The sequence below is a fragment of the Oreochromis aureus genome, linkage group 11 (genome assembly GCF_013358895.1).
Source record: "Oreochromis aureus strain Israel breed Guangdong linkage group 11, ZZ_aureus, whole genome shotgun sequence".
Classification (NCBI taxonomy): Eukaryota; Metazoa; Chordata; class Actinopteri; order Cichliformes; family Cichlidae; genus Oreochromis; species Oreochromis aureus.
The window spans coordinates 25433258-25447192 of record NC_052952.1 but is presented as its reverse complement, the minus strand read 5'-3'; the positions used below and the strand labels follow the sequence as shown (position 1 = coordinate 25447192).

Here is a 13935-nt window from a genome sequence, read left to right as displayed (position 1 = left end):
TTTTACAGAATACAGTGCAAAAGTCTTGAGTCACCTATATTTTTTAAATACATAATTTTATTCTATTTATTATTCATTATTATACTATGTTTATATATTTTATATTCTGCTCTCAAGGAGTTGCTTTCTTGTAATTCCTTAAAATTTAATTGAGCAATAGTTCTCTCAGTTTCATTTTTTTAGTTCTTTCTCGTTCATTTTCACTTCAATCTTTGCACCTGAACATTTACAAATGAATATTTTTTGCTTGTGTGTTTGTTTTGGTTTTTCTTTGTTTTCTTTTTAAACTACTTAACATGGATCTTATCATTCAAGCAAAAAACAAAAAAAGACAGACAGGGGAACAGAGTAATAAGATATACAATATGTACAATAGAATACAAGTATACAGTAATATACAGTAGAATAGTGCAAAATATAATATCGAATAACTGTAGCAAGCAACAATATAACTATATCCTGAAAAATAAATAGCTTAGCTTAGCTATCAGTGCAGGTGATTCTAAAAGTGACATAGTATTGTGCAAATAAATAAAGGAGTAGCAGCATATGATGGAGAAATGAAACAAACATTCAATGAAAAACTGTTGGGTGATATTGCACGGTCTGAATGGGAACAGAATAGCTTTGTTATTAATCCTCAGGAAAATCACCTACAGAGTGAGGAAGAATTGTACAGTTTTATTGCAATAAAAAAACAAGCAGAAGACAAAAGAAGAGGTGGTAGGTCCAACAAGCTTCATACAGCGTATGAACAGTATCTGAAAGTCATGTCCTCAAGAAACAGAAGTCCTGCAAGAGAGATGTGTTTGGAAAGATGTATCTGGACCTTCAGGTGAACCATCTGCTGTTCACTGAAGCCTCGTCAGAAATGGTCTCAGTGAAAGAGGGAGAAAAGGCCGAGGTGTGACAAAGTACACAAAATTTATACTGAAAATCAATGACAACAAGTCTTATAAAGTGATGAATCAGAATCTGAAAATGTTCATTCCTCGTCAATATGTACAGTGGAGGTCAGGAGAGCGATACAACAGTGAGTGTCTCAGCCATCTGTAAAACATAGTGGATGCTCTGTCACGGCTTGGGGCTGCATTTCAGCCAGTTCGTTTGGGGATTGTATCAAAACTGGTGGAATTACGAACACAGAAAAGTAGAACACAGATTTTGATCCACCATGCAATACCATCTGGAAAGTGTTACCAATTGATCTCAATCACACTACCAATGCAGTGAAAAGCCCACCATAATAGAAAAACGAAAGAATAATAAAGAAAGAATGTGTTGTATTTTAAAAACTCTGTTTATGCTTTATTTTAATGTATGTTTGTACGTTTCAATAAATCAACTGCACCTCTTTCTCATTTCCCCAGGAAAATATAAAGTAATGAGGAGTGGCTCAATAATTTTATAAGACACTGTAGCTTTTTTTTTTTTTTTTTTTTTAAAAAAGCAATATGTTGTTTCAAGGCCAAAAATTTAACAAAACATTTCTTTGTTGTTGCTTTTTACTTTATTATCTTTATTCATCCACATTGAACAAATACACAGTAATCTCAAAATATTGCGCACAATATCCCCAAACCCCATGAATGTCCACTGCCCATTTACACCACGGTCTGTAAATGCCACCATCGCTAATAATAACAATAAAAAACATGCAATAAAAACATTAAACCATGAAGTGTTTGACAACATATGCAGTGAAACGGCAATGATAATGAATTACCAATCACTCCCTCAGGGCGCTTTTTAGGGAAAATGGATTTTTATGTTTATCTAGTTCATTCTACTAAATGGAGACATAACAGCACGCGAGAGCAAATAACATTTTATAGGATTTTGACAGGTGGTCTCTTTGCTCGGCTGTCTTGCATTGTTTTTAACGAGCTGTCTGCGCGTATTCTGATGACTCAAACATGTGTAGGTCAGCGCATCTGAGGCCCGAGCCACAGAGTCTGCGGTTCAGCTCCGGTTAACAGCTAATCAATCAAAGGTCAGAGAAAATGAAGCGTAAAACGCTGTGCTTCCCCGGTTTTAGATAGCACGCTCTGCGGTAACGTGTCACAAGTGCTTTCACATTCCGGTGAACTTGTGCAGAAAAACACCGACCTTAACGGGTTCAGACGTGACGGACTCCACCGCCCTAAGAGACAAGTGACGCACCGCGAAATGAATTTCATTATTGGAGCAGCAGCAGCAGCGGTCCTTGTTTCGTTTACTGAGTTTACACTGCGTTCACTTTACAGTGTTTCTTGTGTATGTGACAAATGAGTCACAACATATACGTAACTGGACTCAGTAAGTCGTGTATTTATGGTTTGGTGTTGACTGGTTGTTTACTTTTTTAAATGCTGGCTGGATTTTCAACTTTTTTTCCTTTGAACGCGCTTCCTGAAAAACACACAAAGACGAAAGCCACACCTACACCCTCCTGTACATAAATACTGAGCAAACTTTCATTTCGCGTTAGAAAGTGCGCAGCACCTCACGACTTGTTCTCAGATATTTTTGTTGACATTGTTTTCCACAGCCATGAAAGCGCTTCTACTTGCTGCAGTGGTCTCCCTGATTCATGCCAGTTATGGTAAATATTTTTCATATTCCTCATGGACTTTTATGCGGTCCTCTCAAAGAGCTCAATATTATTTGCTCGTCTGTAATGAGATATTGGTTTAATCTTTCAGCGGGGTTCTGGTCTTCCTTTTTTCATAAATATATTCATACAGCTGAAGCCCCTGGGCTTCGTGTGGTGTCTGCTCGCCTGTTTGTCTCCTTGTCTGTGTGTCTCTTAGTTGATCTGTTCTCTTGAGGAAAGGCTTTGTTTTCCTCTTCTGTCACACTGATAGGTTTTCCCTTGCGAAACACAGAGTGAAACAGGAAATGTTGTTAGAATTATCGAGAGACTAACGCATAAGAGCAGCTAAATGTTTTATGTAGTGTGTGCAGAGGCCAGCCTCGCATTCAGTTCTTGTGAAAAAATTATGCAAACCATGTTATGCAGCACTTCTTGCCCGAAGTGAAAGAGAATCAGTCTCTGTTATCAACAGTATCCGTCAGGTAGAAAAACCTGTTGGTCATGTGCTTGTGGTGTTTTTATAACTACTTCAAGGTTCTCCGTGAAGAAAGCTGTTTTGAAAGCAGTGCTCAGGAGTTACAGCCACCTCCCCAACCTCTCACTTAATCATCTGTTATGTCTGTCTACATGCAGCATCTTTGGTCATCAAAGGGCCAACTGAGCCAGTTTTGGAAGGAGACACGGTCACGGTGGAGTGTCTTTACACAGACTCCGACCTGAACATCAGCCAGGTCCACTTTGAGGTCTTCTCCAAGGTGAGCTGGAGGAATATGGGTGAAAAAGGAAAAGAGTGCACTTGAAAATATCACGATGCGCAATATCACATTTCTGTTTGTAACGTTGGAGGTTTTGTATCCCTGAGAAGGAGCTCACTGCTATGATTTATTACTGTTCCTAAATTTCGTTTTTAAAAATAAAGATTAAACTTGCTTATAACTCTCAAAAGCTCAGTAAACATTGTCACTTCATAACATGTAACTCATAAAATATGATGCACCACAGTAATTCCCAGTAATGACAATGATTATGTAACTTTTCCTCCTGAATTTGATATTTCAAATGTAATCAAATGGAGGCAAAGTAATAATTCAAGACACGCGACTTTTATTTTTTATATTTAATTAAATCATATTTAAATCACTAGGGATGTGATTACTGTTGTATAACCTTAGACTGCTAATGTGTATAACTAGCAAATTAATTTATTTTCTCTGAGCTTATGTAAGCTCAAAGAAGTAGAGAATTTTCATTACTGAAAAGTAAATATAAAATAAGACCTCTCTTTTTCTTTTTATTTCCTTCTTTCTCTTTAACAGTACATGCACGGCTGGCGTCCCATTATGGAGAGATATTGGTGCTTCTACTCACTGAAGATCCAGCAGCTCGCAGACAGGCTAGTGCTGTCTATTCCCCGCGCAGGAAGGTACTACGAGGGACCCTACCGCTGTGTGTCCAATGACCAAAACGTGACCGAGCCAGACAACTCCTCGCAGCCCCTGTCCTTCAAAGTGCATTGTGAGTGTGTCGGGTGGTGTGGGCGGGAGCTGTGAGGAACAATGACTCTGTGACGCTGTGTTTTCCTTTTGACAAATAATTAACCTTAGATCTTTATGGTGTGTGTGTGTGTGTGTGTGTGTGTGTGTTGTACATGTCAAATAGGCGTCTGCAAAAATCTAGATAAGTATGTGAGTAGAAAATAATGCATGGTATTGTTGAATTTCACTTTCAGTAAGGAAAACGCAGGACAATTTGAGATTACTAGTATTGCTAACAAAGGGATGAGGATAAAACACCTAAATATACACCGGTAAACAGTCTAAAACGACTGAACAGATAGACTGCGAAACCAATTTCTGTCATATTTCCCACCCAGCAGGAGGTAAAGACAATCTTTCAGACACTGTGGACACAGCTCTCTTCACAGTGAGGGATAGAAAAACATATTAAATATTAATAGACATATCTATACAATGGCACTGCAGAGGCTGCACAACAAAAACAACAAGAAGTAGAGCTCCGATGCAAATATGTACTCTTACCTACGAAAGATCGACCGACGGTGTTTTATTTTATTTTTTTTATTTGCTTCAGACAAACAGAGCCGCGTCCCCAGCGGGGCGGCTCCGGCTTTAAGGTATCCGTTATCAATGCAAAGTTTCATGAAATGTCATTCATGGCATAGCTAGTCAGATTTTCAGTGCCCTCTATCTTCTCAGTGGCCATCGAATCGACCATAATGTTGTTTGATAGGCTCCTCAGCCTCACAGGGGTAATCAATATGAGGAAAAGATTAGAATGGAGTGTAGGACCGAAGGAGACAGAGGAGGAAAGAAGCCAAGAGCTGGATGGACGTGGGCCATCTATTGAGATGGAAGAGAAAATGAGCCATTATTCACAACATTGCCTCTCTAAAGACTTCAATAAGATGAAGCCTATTATCATTATTATTGACCGCTTGGTACAGTCTATACTACAGGGAGGCAATCAAACTTGAGCATTTATGCTCAAATATACTTAAAATATCTGAGTGTTTACCAGCTGCTGCCACTGCAAACATATGTTCAGTCACGGCCTGAACGCTTGACAAAGTTGTTTCAGCTTACATTAAATTTCCTGCTTCATTAATGCCCGATCACACTTTCTCATTCCCGACTGCGTCTTAGATATGGGGGAGCTGTCACTGTCCAGGGAAGGCTACACCGGATACCTGGGTACCCCACATGAGCTGAAGGTGCGACTCGGAGACGAAGTGGTGGTGAAATGCTCTGCCAGCTCATCAGAGGAGCCGAGCTACTTCTGGTACAAAGAGGTGAGAAAGCCTCGGGAGCGTGCACAGTGGCTGTGCCCTCATTATGCTTTTGGAAACTTGTCATTCTCTCTCTCACCACTCTGCCCCTCTCTCTCAGTTTGACCTCTTTTTTTTTTTTTTTTACTGTCCTGTCTTCTTCCATTCTCACCCAGTCTCTGCTGGCTTCTTGCCTTTGTTCAAGCACTCTCTTAGTTTTCTCTCCTCCTTTTCTGTTTCCCTTTCTGACTTTGTCAAGCCACTTGTTTCCCCTTGCCCGCCGTCTTTCCATCCCCTTCACAGAAGATGTGCTCTGTATTTAAGTGACCGGTTGGCTTGGGCACACCACTCGCTGGGGATTGCAGCTTGCCCACTTACAGAGGATTAATAGTTTAATGAGGTCTAGACAAGAGCCAGTCAACCTGAAAACAATTATGCGGATAGATTTCTAATGATTTTTTTTTTTTTCAGTGTTTGGTTAACCGGCATTGAATTATTCAACTGGGCTCTTTGCTGAGCGAAGAAACTCTTGCCCAAGGGAAATTAAGACATCGCAGTGTAAAATGCCAAACTGACAACTGGCATGGAGTCCAAGAATAAGTTGATGAGTCAGGAAATACACCGAGTCTTCACAGTGAGAAAATGATATTATGCTTTCAAGGTGTCAAAATCGCAACTTGTGTAAGAAGTGTAATGAAGCTATGCAACTATTAAGACATCTAGGGACATGCAGACATACTTGCCAAGTTTCCCCTTTTGTTATTCCTCTTGATAAGTTGGCTTAGGGTTAATATGCTTGTTAAAGGGTCACTGCTAATCCGGGTTTTAAATGAGCTTACAAGTCCAAATCCAATTCAGTGGACATTTTATGCTGTTAATACTGTTTGTCCTCCACATGATCATATGTAATACTTGAAGTTTTTTTTGTGGTTACTTAATGTACAACACTGTCGCTTTGATGAAGACCAGTAGAAGTGACAGTGCCCGGTATTGTATGTGCTGACAAATCACTTGAGACCATTAGAAAAATAGGAATTACACATTCAGGGAAATAATACGACCAAACAAAGTGTTCATGTCACAGTTTATGTGAGCGCACGTGTGTGTGTGTGTGTGTGTGTGTGTGTGTGTGTGTGTGTGTGTGTGAATTTTTCTCTCTGTGCCTGCAAGCTCACTGTGTGTTTGACAGAAATGGATGTGGGGTAGAAAGTGGCGTCAGAACGGCACAGTTTGACAGACAGCCGCCGTGGGCACATTGGCCCCCGGTAATGACAGCAGGACAGAGGCAGAAACAGGCCACTGCTTTGGGAGCCAGTGGATTTGCATACAAAATGCTGCTTTGGCCAGACCTGGCCTTTATGGGAAATCCTCTTAATTCAGATCCATTCAAATTGAAATGGACTTTCTTGGCAGGAACTGTAGCTCCCAGGAGCCAAATCATTTGCATGGTGTAATGTTTTTTTTTTTTAAACTCTCCTCCACGTTCATTTGTTTTTCAATCCTTGTGTTTGGCCTATTATTTGTTTCCTCCCATGTTGGGCTCTATCTCATAATAGTGCTGCTATTTCTGTGTCAACAATTCATCCTACTCCCTTGCCATCTCATTATGTGTTGTGTTAACAGTGTGTTGTTGCAGCATCATTCTTTGCGGATGATGGTGTTATCTGGGTTAGTGACTTGTGTCGATGTGTGTTCATTCATTGGGATTACTGCTCAGGTAAATACGCTTGATTTGGGACTTTTGGGGGCTGCTCTCTGAGGACCAAACACCCGCTGATATTTCTGTCTTTTTGTCCCATTACCAGTCCATCTGTTTCTTCCCGTCTAGATTTCACTTGCTCTCATTTTCCATCTCTGCACAAGTCTTCTCTTTTTTTTCTTCTCTTTTTTTTGTCACATGGCAGTGTATGTTCTCCATTTCATCTTTTGCGCTCAGCTAAGTGCAGTTTTAATTTGTATGTGTTTAGCTGTTTGTCCTCTAAGGCTGCGAACAGTCTGGTAAATGGACATATTTTTCTACTTTTTTCATTCAGTTTTTCTCCACTGTATGTCTTTCTCTCTCAGGGAAGTGACTGGGTTCTGCCCTCTTCTTCACTGAAACTGTCAAAATTGAATGCAATGGATGAAGGACAGTACACTTGCTCCGCTAGGCATCCATCTGTGGAGTCCCTCAACAAGAAACGCACTATCAGCATTACTGTACTGCCGGGTAAGAAAAGACTTACCTGGACGAGGCCTTTTGTCCTTTGTACCGATTAAGAAAGTTCTACATTTCCTCTTTCTGAAAACTAGCTAAGGTTTCCTTGTAACTGAGGGGAAATTCATCCATCAATATTAAACATCCCCTGAGCGAAAACAAAACTAAATATTATGTTCCATTTCCTTTTCGCAGTCAAATATCACCAGAAAGGTCAGGTATTAGGATACTTTTACGTCAGCAGGAGCATTTGCAGAAGTTGTCAGCTACGAGCCTCCAAGCTTTGATGCTTTAAATTTATGGGAAGTACAGTACAGGCTTGAGGTTTTAATGTATCTGAAGGAGAAATTACAAAGAAATATGAAAAAGGCCGCAATGCCCCAACAAAGAGAGGTAAAGACATTTATTAAAATTCCTCACGTAAAAAAAAAAGAGTAACAAAGTCCCAAAAGAAATTACCTCTTAAATGTCAAACATGTAAGAAGGTCATACCTGAGGATATAATACATTTTAAATATCATAAACAAATGGCAATAGTACAACTGCCTCGACTTTAAAGGATAAGAGGGTAATTATAAGAAGCAGTGGTTTTACCTGACCTTTGATTCCTTTTTTCTTTTGACTGAAATATCAAGTAATGGTGTGTAAATGAAGATCTCTGCTGAAGAGTTGTGAAATTTAGACATTATGAGCCATTTTCCCACTGTTAAATGTAAAGTCCTATAGTCCCTTATTCTAACATTATACGTATACATAATGTATAAATGACAGTATAATATATGATGATAATAACTGACGAGTCAGAAAGTGTAAGACTTTGTCAGCTCTATATGCAAAAAAGTTAGGACACTAAGGCAATGCTTTGAAAATTGCTTAAAGTTTGGGTTTAGTTAAAAAGTGAAATGATTCAGTATAAGAAGAGCATCATAGAGATGCCAAATCTTTCGTGAGTAAAGATGGGGAGGGGTTCATCATTCATAAAACTCAGCAATCAACATAAAATTGCAAATAATTTGGACGTTTATCATCTGAAATCCAATACTGAATTAAGTTAGGCTCCTCACTCAGACACGCTGCACTAAAACCAGACATGATTCTGTAGTAGAAATCATTGCATACGCTCAGGAAGAGTTTTAAAAACCATCATCAGTAAACATAGTTTGCAAGTTAAAACTCTACAATGCAAAGAAATGAATTTACAAATGAGGTTCATAAATGAGACAGAATTTTCTGGGCCAAAATCTGGTTCACTGAATCAAAATAAAAATTATTTTTGACAATTGTGGTCACCACATCAAATGGGAATGAAACACTGAATTCACTTTTGTTCAGTTCAGTTGTATTTGTTATCAGCAAGCACTTGGTGGCAGTGGGAAGGAAAAACTCCCTTTTAACAGGAAGAAACTTCTGGCAGAAACAGGTTGTGACTGGTTGAGGAGTGAGGGGGAAGAAGTGAGGGAGGAAAAGGGAGAGCATAGCAACATGAGGACAAAACAAACCATGTAAAAGAGTAGACAAAATGCAATGACATACAGAAGTGATGTATAAATACATCAAGAGTGAAAGGAAAAATTGCTCAGAAAGTCCCCCAGCAGCCTGAACCTACAGAAGCACAACTAAGGGATGGTTCAGCCTCACCTGATCCAGATCTAACTCTATAAGCTTTATGAAAAAGTAAAGTTTTAAGCCTAATCTTAAAGGTAGCTCTATCTCCCCACAGCTTTTTATCAGTGCACAGTAGAGCATTAGTTCACATCGCATGGGTAACATTAAAGTCTGTAAAGATCCATGAAGCCTGACTGGTGTATAATGGTTTTAGAGCAACACATGGTGCCATCCAGATGACTTTTTCAGGAGACAAAGACGCTGCTAAACCACATTCTGCACATTACAACAGCATGACTATGTAGTAAAAGTACCCAGGTGTTAAACTGGCCTGCCTGCATCTCGGACCTGCTATTCATTACAAAAACAAACAAACATTTAGAACATTGTTAAATTAAAAGCCCAACAGTTCAGGGAGACCCTGTGCAGCCGAGATCCCATATCCAGAAAAAAAAAGTAAAAAACATTTGCTTTAAAAACAACACTTGGTCCCTTTAGAGTGTTGTTAAGAGAAAAGGTAATCCAACACCATGCATATAAACATGAAGTTGTAGCTCGCAATAAAGTGATATAAATATTTGATATTTTTCCAAATATAAACGCAATCAAAAAATCAGTTTACTTTCGTTTCATTTGCAAATCAATGCATTTTGCATGCATTCGCATTGTACACAGCTTTAGGTATTTAGGCGCTTGCGCAGTCTCACTTTGCCTTTGTCTAAAATCTGCATGATTGATAAAGTGATTTTTTTTTTAATCTCATGAAACATGATGGTTGCTTTCAAGTACAGAAGTAATTCCATTACAACATTATAGCTAATCCAATTAACAGAAACTCATCAGTCTTCATCGTCTTCATTGCTGATCTGTGAATGATTGCAAACTGTTAATACACTGCAGTGTTTAAATGCTATTCTCTCACCCAGTAGGATTTATAAGCCTTATAGTTCCAATAGTTGAAATTATGCAATCTCTAAAAATGCAATTAAGCCAATGAATGTTATTTTTATGGTAGAGTTATCAAGTCACTTCTGCAATTGACTTATTGCTCCACAGTTCATCAAGTACATTCTCTGAAGCACACTAATTTAAAATGTAAAAAAAAAAAAAAAATACTGGAATAATGTTTGCTCATCCTTGAAAGTGGGGTGAGAAAACACTGCATGCTACTTCTGTTGCTTTAAGGCTACACAAACCCTAAACAAACATTCCCCATGCAAACCTGCAGGGCTTCAGCTGACAAAAAAATCCTCTTAACATAAGGAAGCTATATATATATGTGAACAGACACAGCATGTATTTGTTGTTGCCTCCGATACACATAGTCTTAATTTTTCAGTATTTACTTTATCCACAGCTCTAAAGGCTGGATTCAGAAAAATCCCTCTTTTTTTTCAAACATTACAATTAAATTGGGAAATTGTGCACATAACAGGGACGATCAGCCAGTTCTTGCAAATTGTAACAAGCAGGCTTCTTGAAGATCAGTGCTGCGTATAAGGCTGTAACAGTTTGAACTGTGAGGAATACAGTCGTTTCCATCACAAGCACAAGGTTGCCTTTAGAAGCTTTGCCTGGAGGCAGAATGTGAATAGTTTTGCTGATTTCGCATTCTGTGTGATACATGTTTTCCTTCATGTCTGTCCCACAGAGGATGCCCACTGGTATGAGACAAGTGATGGCCGTCTCATGTTGATGATCTCGGCAGTAGCTGTTGCTCTTGTGGTGTTCATCCTCTCGATGATTGTGTTCCTGTGCCGCAGAGCCAAAGAGACCAAGACCAGCAAGGGACCCATGTAAGAAACAACTGCGTGTTTGTGTCTTGTCATCTTAAGTCTTCACTTTGTTTTAGATGTGATCTTTTTAAAGCGTGTTTACAATTTGATGGATTGCGTGTCTTCAGTGCAAGAGAATGTTTGTGCTTGTTTATCTAGTCACCCTCCCCCCTCCTGTTACCCAGAGGATAGCTTTTTAAATGATTACAGCAATTTCCACAAAATTTCACTCTGTCTAGTGTGATATCATGTGAACCAAAGTCATTTCAGTCACTGTGTAAGTGTAGGTGTGTGTGGCAGTGTGCACCTTGGTGTATACTTCACTCTTCTGTCAAAAGAAAAAGAGAGAAAGAAAAAAAATCTTTCCATATGTGCTGACTTCCACCTATTTGAAAAGGCATTTACCATCATGAATATTAAATTCAATCTCAGAAGCCCTGATCCACTTGACCTCATCCTTGATCTTTTTCGTCCTCCCTTTGCTCCCATGCGTTTCCACGCACTTCCTGCTCGCCAAAAGCTCGGGCTTATGACAGCAGGTTAAATTCTCTGTCTAGTGTAAAAGTATAAAGAAGGCTACAGCAATTATAAGGAAATTAGTGGAACTCCCATTAATCGTGAAAGCTGACAGTGCCTTAATGTGCACCGTGACCCAATGCAGCTTTACCCATTAACTTCTTTTCCATGTAGATTTAAAAAAAACAGTTACAAAAGGCAGAATTTTCACAAGATTCTGCAGCAATCAGAAGTTCTGCATGTTTGTGGTGGCCTCAAAACAACTACTAAACTTTACAAACCTGTGCTGAGTATACAAGCATGTGTGTACAAATAGATACAGATAGTGAAAGAGAGGATAATGTACTTTCATATCAGCAGCCAGGTGCGCTTCCAGTGCTTGGTTCTAGTCTATAATTTCCTCACTTATACCTTTCGAGTACCTACTGAGAGATCGATATACTGATAATCATGCTCGTCTTTCTTCTCCTTTCTTCTTCTCTCCAGTGATGACCGGTCTCAGAAAAAGCCGATCTACAAAGCAAGCTCGGAGTCCCTACCCTCCACCTGCGGAGACAATCAGCCTCTGGTGTAACTGCAGAGGCAGGTGGAAGGAGAATGGATGGAAGGATGGCGCGAGAGATGGAGTTGTTGTCCATAAAAAATAAAGAATGTCATAAAGCAGTAAATAGGAATATTGGGAGACGTTATTGGGCAGAGTACAATAAAAATCAGCAACAAGCTGGGTATTTAAAAAAAAAAACAAAGCAAAACAAAAAAATCAACTGAAGGGCAAGTGATTGCTTTAGAGATGCCTGAGCTGCTTGGCTTGTGAGCGCACGCTGCAGTTCTGCATCTTGGACAGAAAGGTGGGCAATTTTCTTTTCATGTATACTGCAGCGTGAAAAATGGCGGGCTACGTTCTTAGAAAATGATGATGAGGATTCTACTCGTAGCGCTATAAAGATGCTACATTCAGTTTTCTTCTTTCAGTTGCACACATAATTGCTCAGCTGTGTATTGTGAATGAATCATTTGGGTGATAGGACAAGGTTTTATGTTGTTGATTTGTTTCTCTTTCAACCTTCATGTTTTCCAAAGCGGAACCAGCTCAAAGCATCTTTGAGAAGGTTATTGTAATCTCTTTACTGTGACAGCTCTCAAGCACATTGCACTCGAATATTTAATTTAATGTAGTTGGGATTTTCTGTGGTATTAAATGGCTTTCAGAAAATATTATTTACCATCCTCCAGTGTGCCATTGATTTTGTTCCATTTAAGAGACACTAAAGGGGGTGAGGAGTATTGACAACATGGTAAGAGCCGGACATGCATGCTTGCTTGGCCGCACATCCTCTCGATCCAATGCCATCTCAAGCTCGCATCAGCTTGTTTACCAAGCTTCCTCTTCGGTCTGAAAGACCTTACTTTGAAGCAATGACCTTTACTCAGAGTACTGTGCATGTGCATTCTTGCCTCTATTCCCATCTGCCCGTAAGCAGAGAACTCAGCCCTCAGTCAGTTTGTATACACGTGTATGGACTTGCATTCACAAACTAGAAGCTCTCATAATGTGAATAATCGCATAGGCAAGTAACCTTGAAAGCTTTCCCGTCAGTTGTAAGGGCAGACAGTGTTGGCCATTACAAGTAAGTTCTATTTTAACTAGACTAGATTAGTCTTCTCTGTCTCCCACCCAAACCCTCCCCCAAAAAAGCATCACAGACTACAACTTCATCTTTTTAATTTTCTCCTCTGTTGCCTTGTAACCCTTAACGCTGTGCCTCACCACCACCACCGCTTATTACCATAACCGTGCTCATAATGCTGAGAATTTCATTACGCTTGTCTGTTGAAGTTATGTTGGGTTTTATGCGGTTTTTATTATCGTGTGTGGTTGACCGTAGGCCGTTGTTAATAATGGGCAAAGCGGCAGTTTAACACTGACACTCCATTAACGGGTGCATGCGCCACAGAGCACAGCCAGGATAATGTTATTAAACTGATTATTCAAGCCCCCTGTACAGCTCGGCTCTGCAGCAGCAGCCTTCCTTTGTTTAGCATTTTACAGACTCCTTGTATTTCTTCTCCAACTCTACAAACTTCTGCTTGCTTTATGTCTGAGGTCAACCCAAGGAATGTGGAAACAACAGACAGGGAGACTATAACCAAAACAGAAAGACTTGGGGGGGGGGGAATCATGCTTCATAGGGGGGAAAAGAAAAAAAACAATGTTGTAAATTTAAAATGCTCTCCTGAATGTTAAATGCCAGTGAGCACCATTTTGTTTTGGCCTTTGAGTCAGTCATGAGTAAATCATTCTGTGCTCCCTTGTGGATTTTGGTCTTGGGGCTTCTGATATCTGGCCCAAAAAAAAAAGAAGAGAGACACAAAATTATGTATCAGGAATTTCACACTGGAGCTTTCCCTGAGGTACAAGGCTCTGGTCAGGAGAGAGGGAAGTGAAGTTTACAGTGACATTTTGACCTTGATAGTGTCTCGA

At 39.6% G+C, this 13935-nt stretch overlaps 1 protein-coding gene and 1 long non-coding RNA gene across 4 annotated transcripts in view; one reads left to right on the top strand and one right to left on the bottom strand.

The window, feature by feature from the left end:
• Positions 1 to 1975: 1975 nt before the first annotated feature.
• si:ch211-79k12.1 (uncharacterized protein LOC568891 homolog) lies at positions 1976 to 12671 on the top strand. 3 transcript variants are annotated; one of them, XM_031731538.2, is made up of 8 exons: positions 1976 to 1993; positions 2531 to 2584; positions 3209 to 3330; positions 3892 to 4090; positions 5239 to 5384; positions 7425 to 7569; positions 10814 to 10958; positions 11940 to 12671. In XM_031731538.2, the coding sequence occupies exons 2-8, from the start codon at positions 2533 to 2535 to the stop codon at positions 12025 to 12027; spliced, it is 897 nt and encodes a 298-aa protein (XP_031587398.1). In that variant the 5' UTR covers positions 1976 to 1993; positions 2531 to 2532; the 3' UTR covers positions 12028 to 12671. The 3 variants fall into 3 exon arrangements, with proteins under 3 accessions (XP_031587398.1, XP_039475282.1, XP_039475281.1); XM_039619348.1 differs by lacking the exon at positions 1976 to 1993 and adding an exon at positions 2253 to 2298; XM_039619347.1 differs by lacking the exon at positions 1976 to 1993 and adding an exon at positions 2334 to 2433.
• LOC120442600 overlaps positions 2621 to 13935 on the bottom strand; it is a 29999-nt gene continuing 18684 nt past the window's right edge. Inside the window, exon 3 of the long non-coding RNA XR_005614807.1 lies at positions 2621 to 2853. This is a non-coding gene — a long non-coding RNA (uncharacterized LOC120442600). The remainder of the gene's footprint in view (positions 2854 to 13935) is intronic.

What these genes read in the sequence shown, in the direction of transcription:
- si:ch211-79k12.1 (XM_039619347.1), top strand. Translation starts at nt 2,349, where the DNA reads ATGCTGGCTGGATTTTCAACTTTTTTTCCTTTGAACGCGCTTCCTGAA. An exon ending in AGCCACACCTACACCCTCCT is followed by an intron (nt 2,434 to 2,530) that starts GTACATAAATAC and finishes TGTTTTCCACAG; the next exon opens with CCATGAAAGCGCTTCTACTT. An exon ending in CCTGTCCTTCAAAGTGCATT is followed by an intron (nt 4,091 to 5,238) that starts GTGAGTGTGTCG and finishes ACTGCGTCTTAG; the next exon opens with ATATGGGGGAGCTGTCACTG.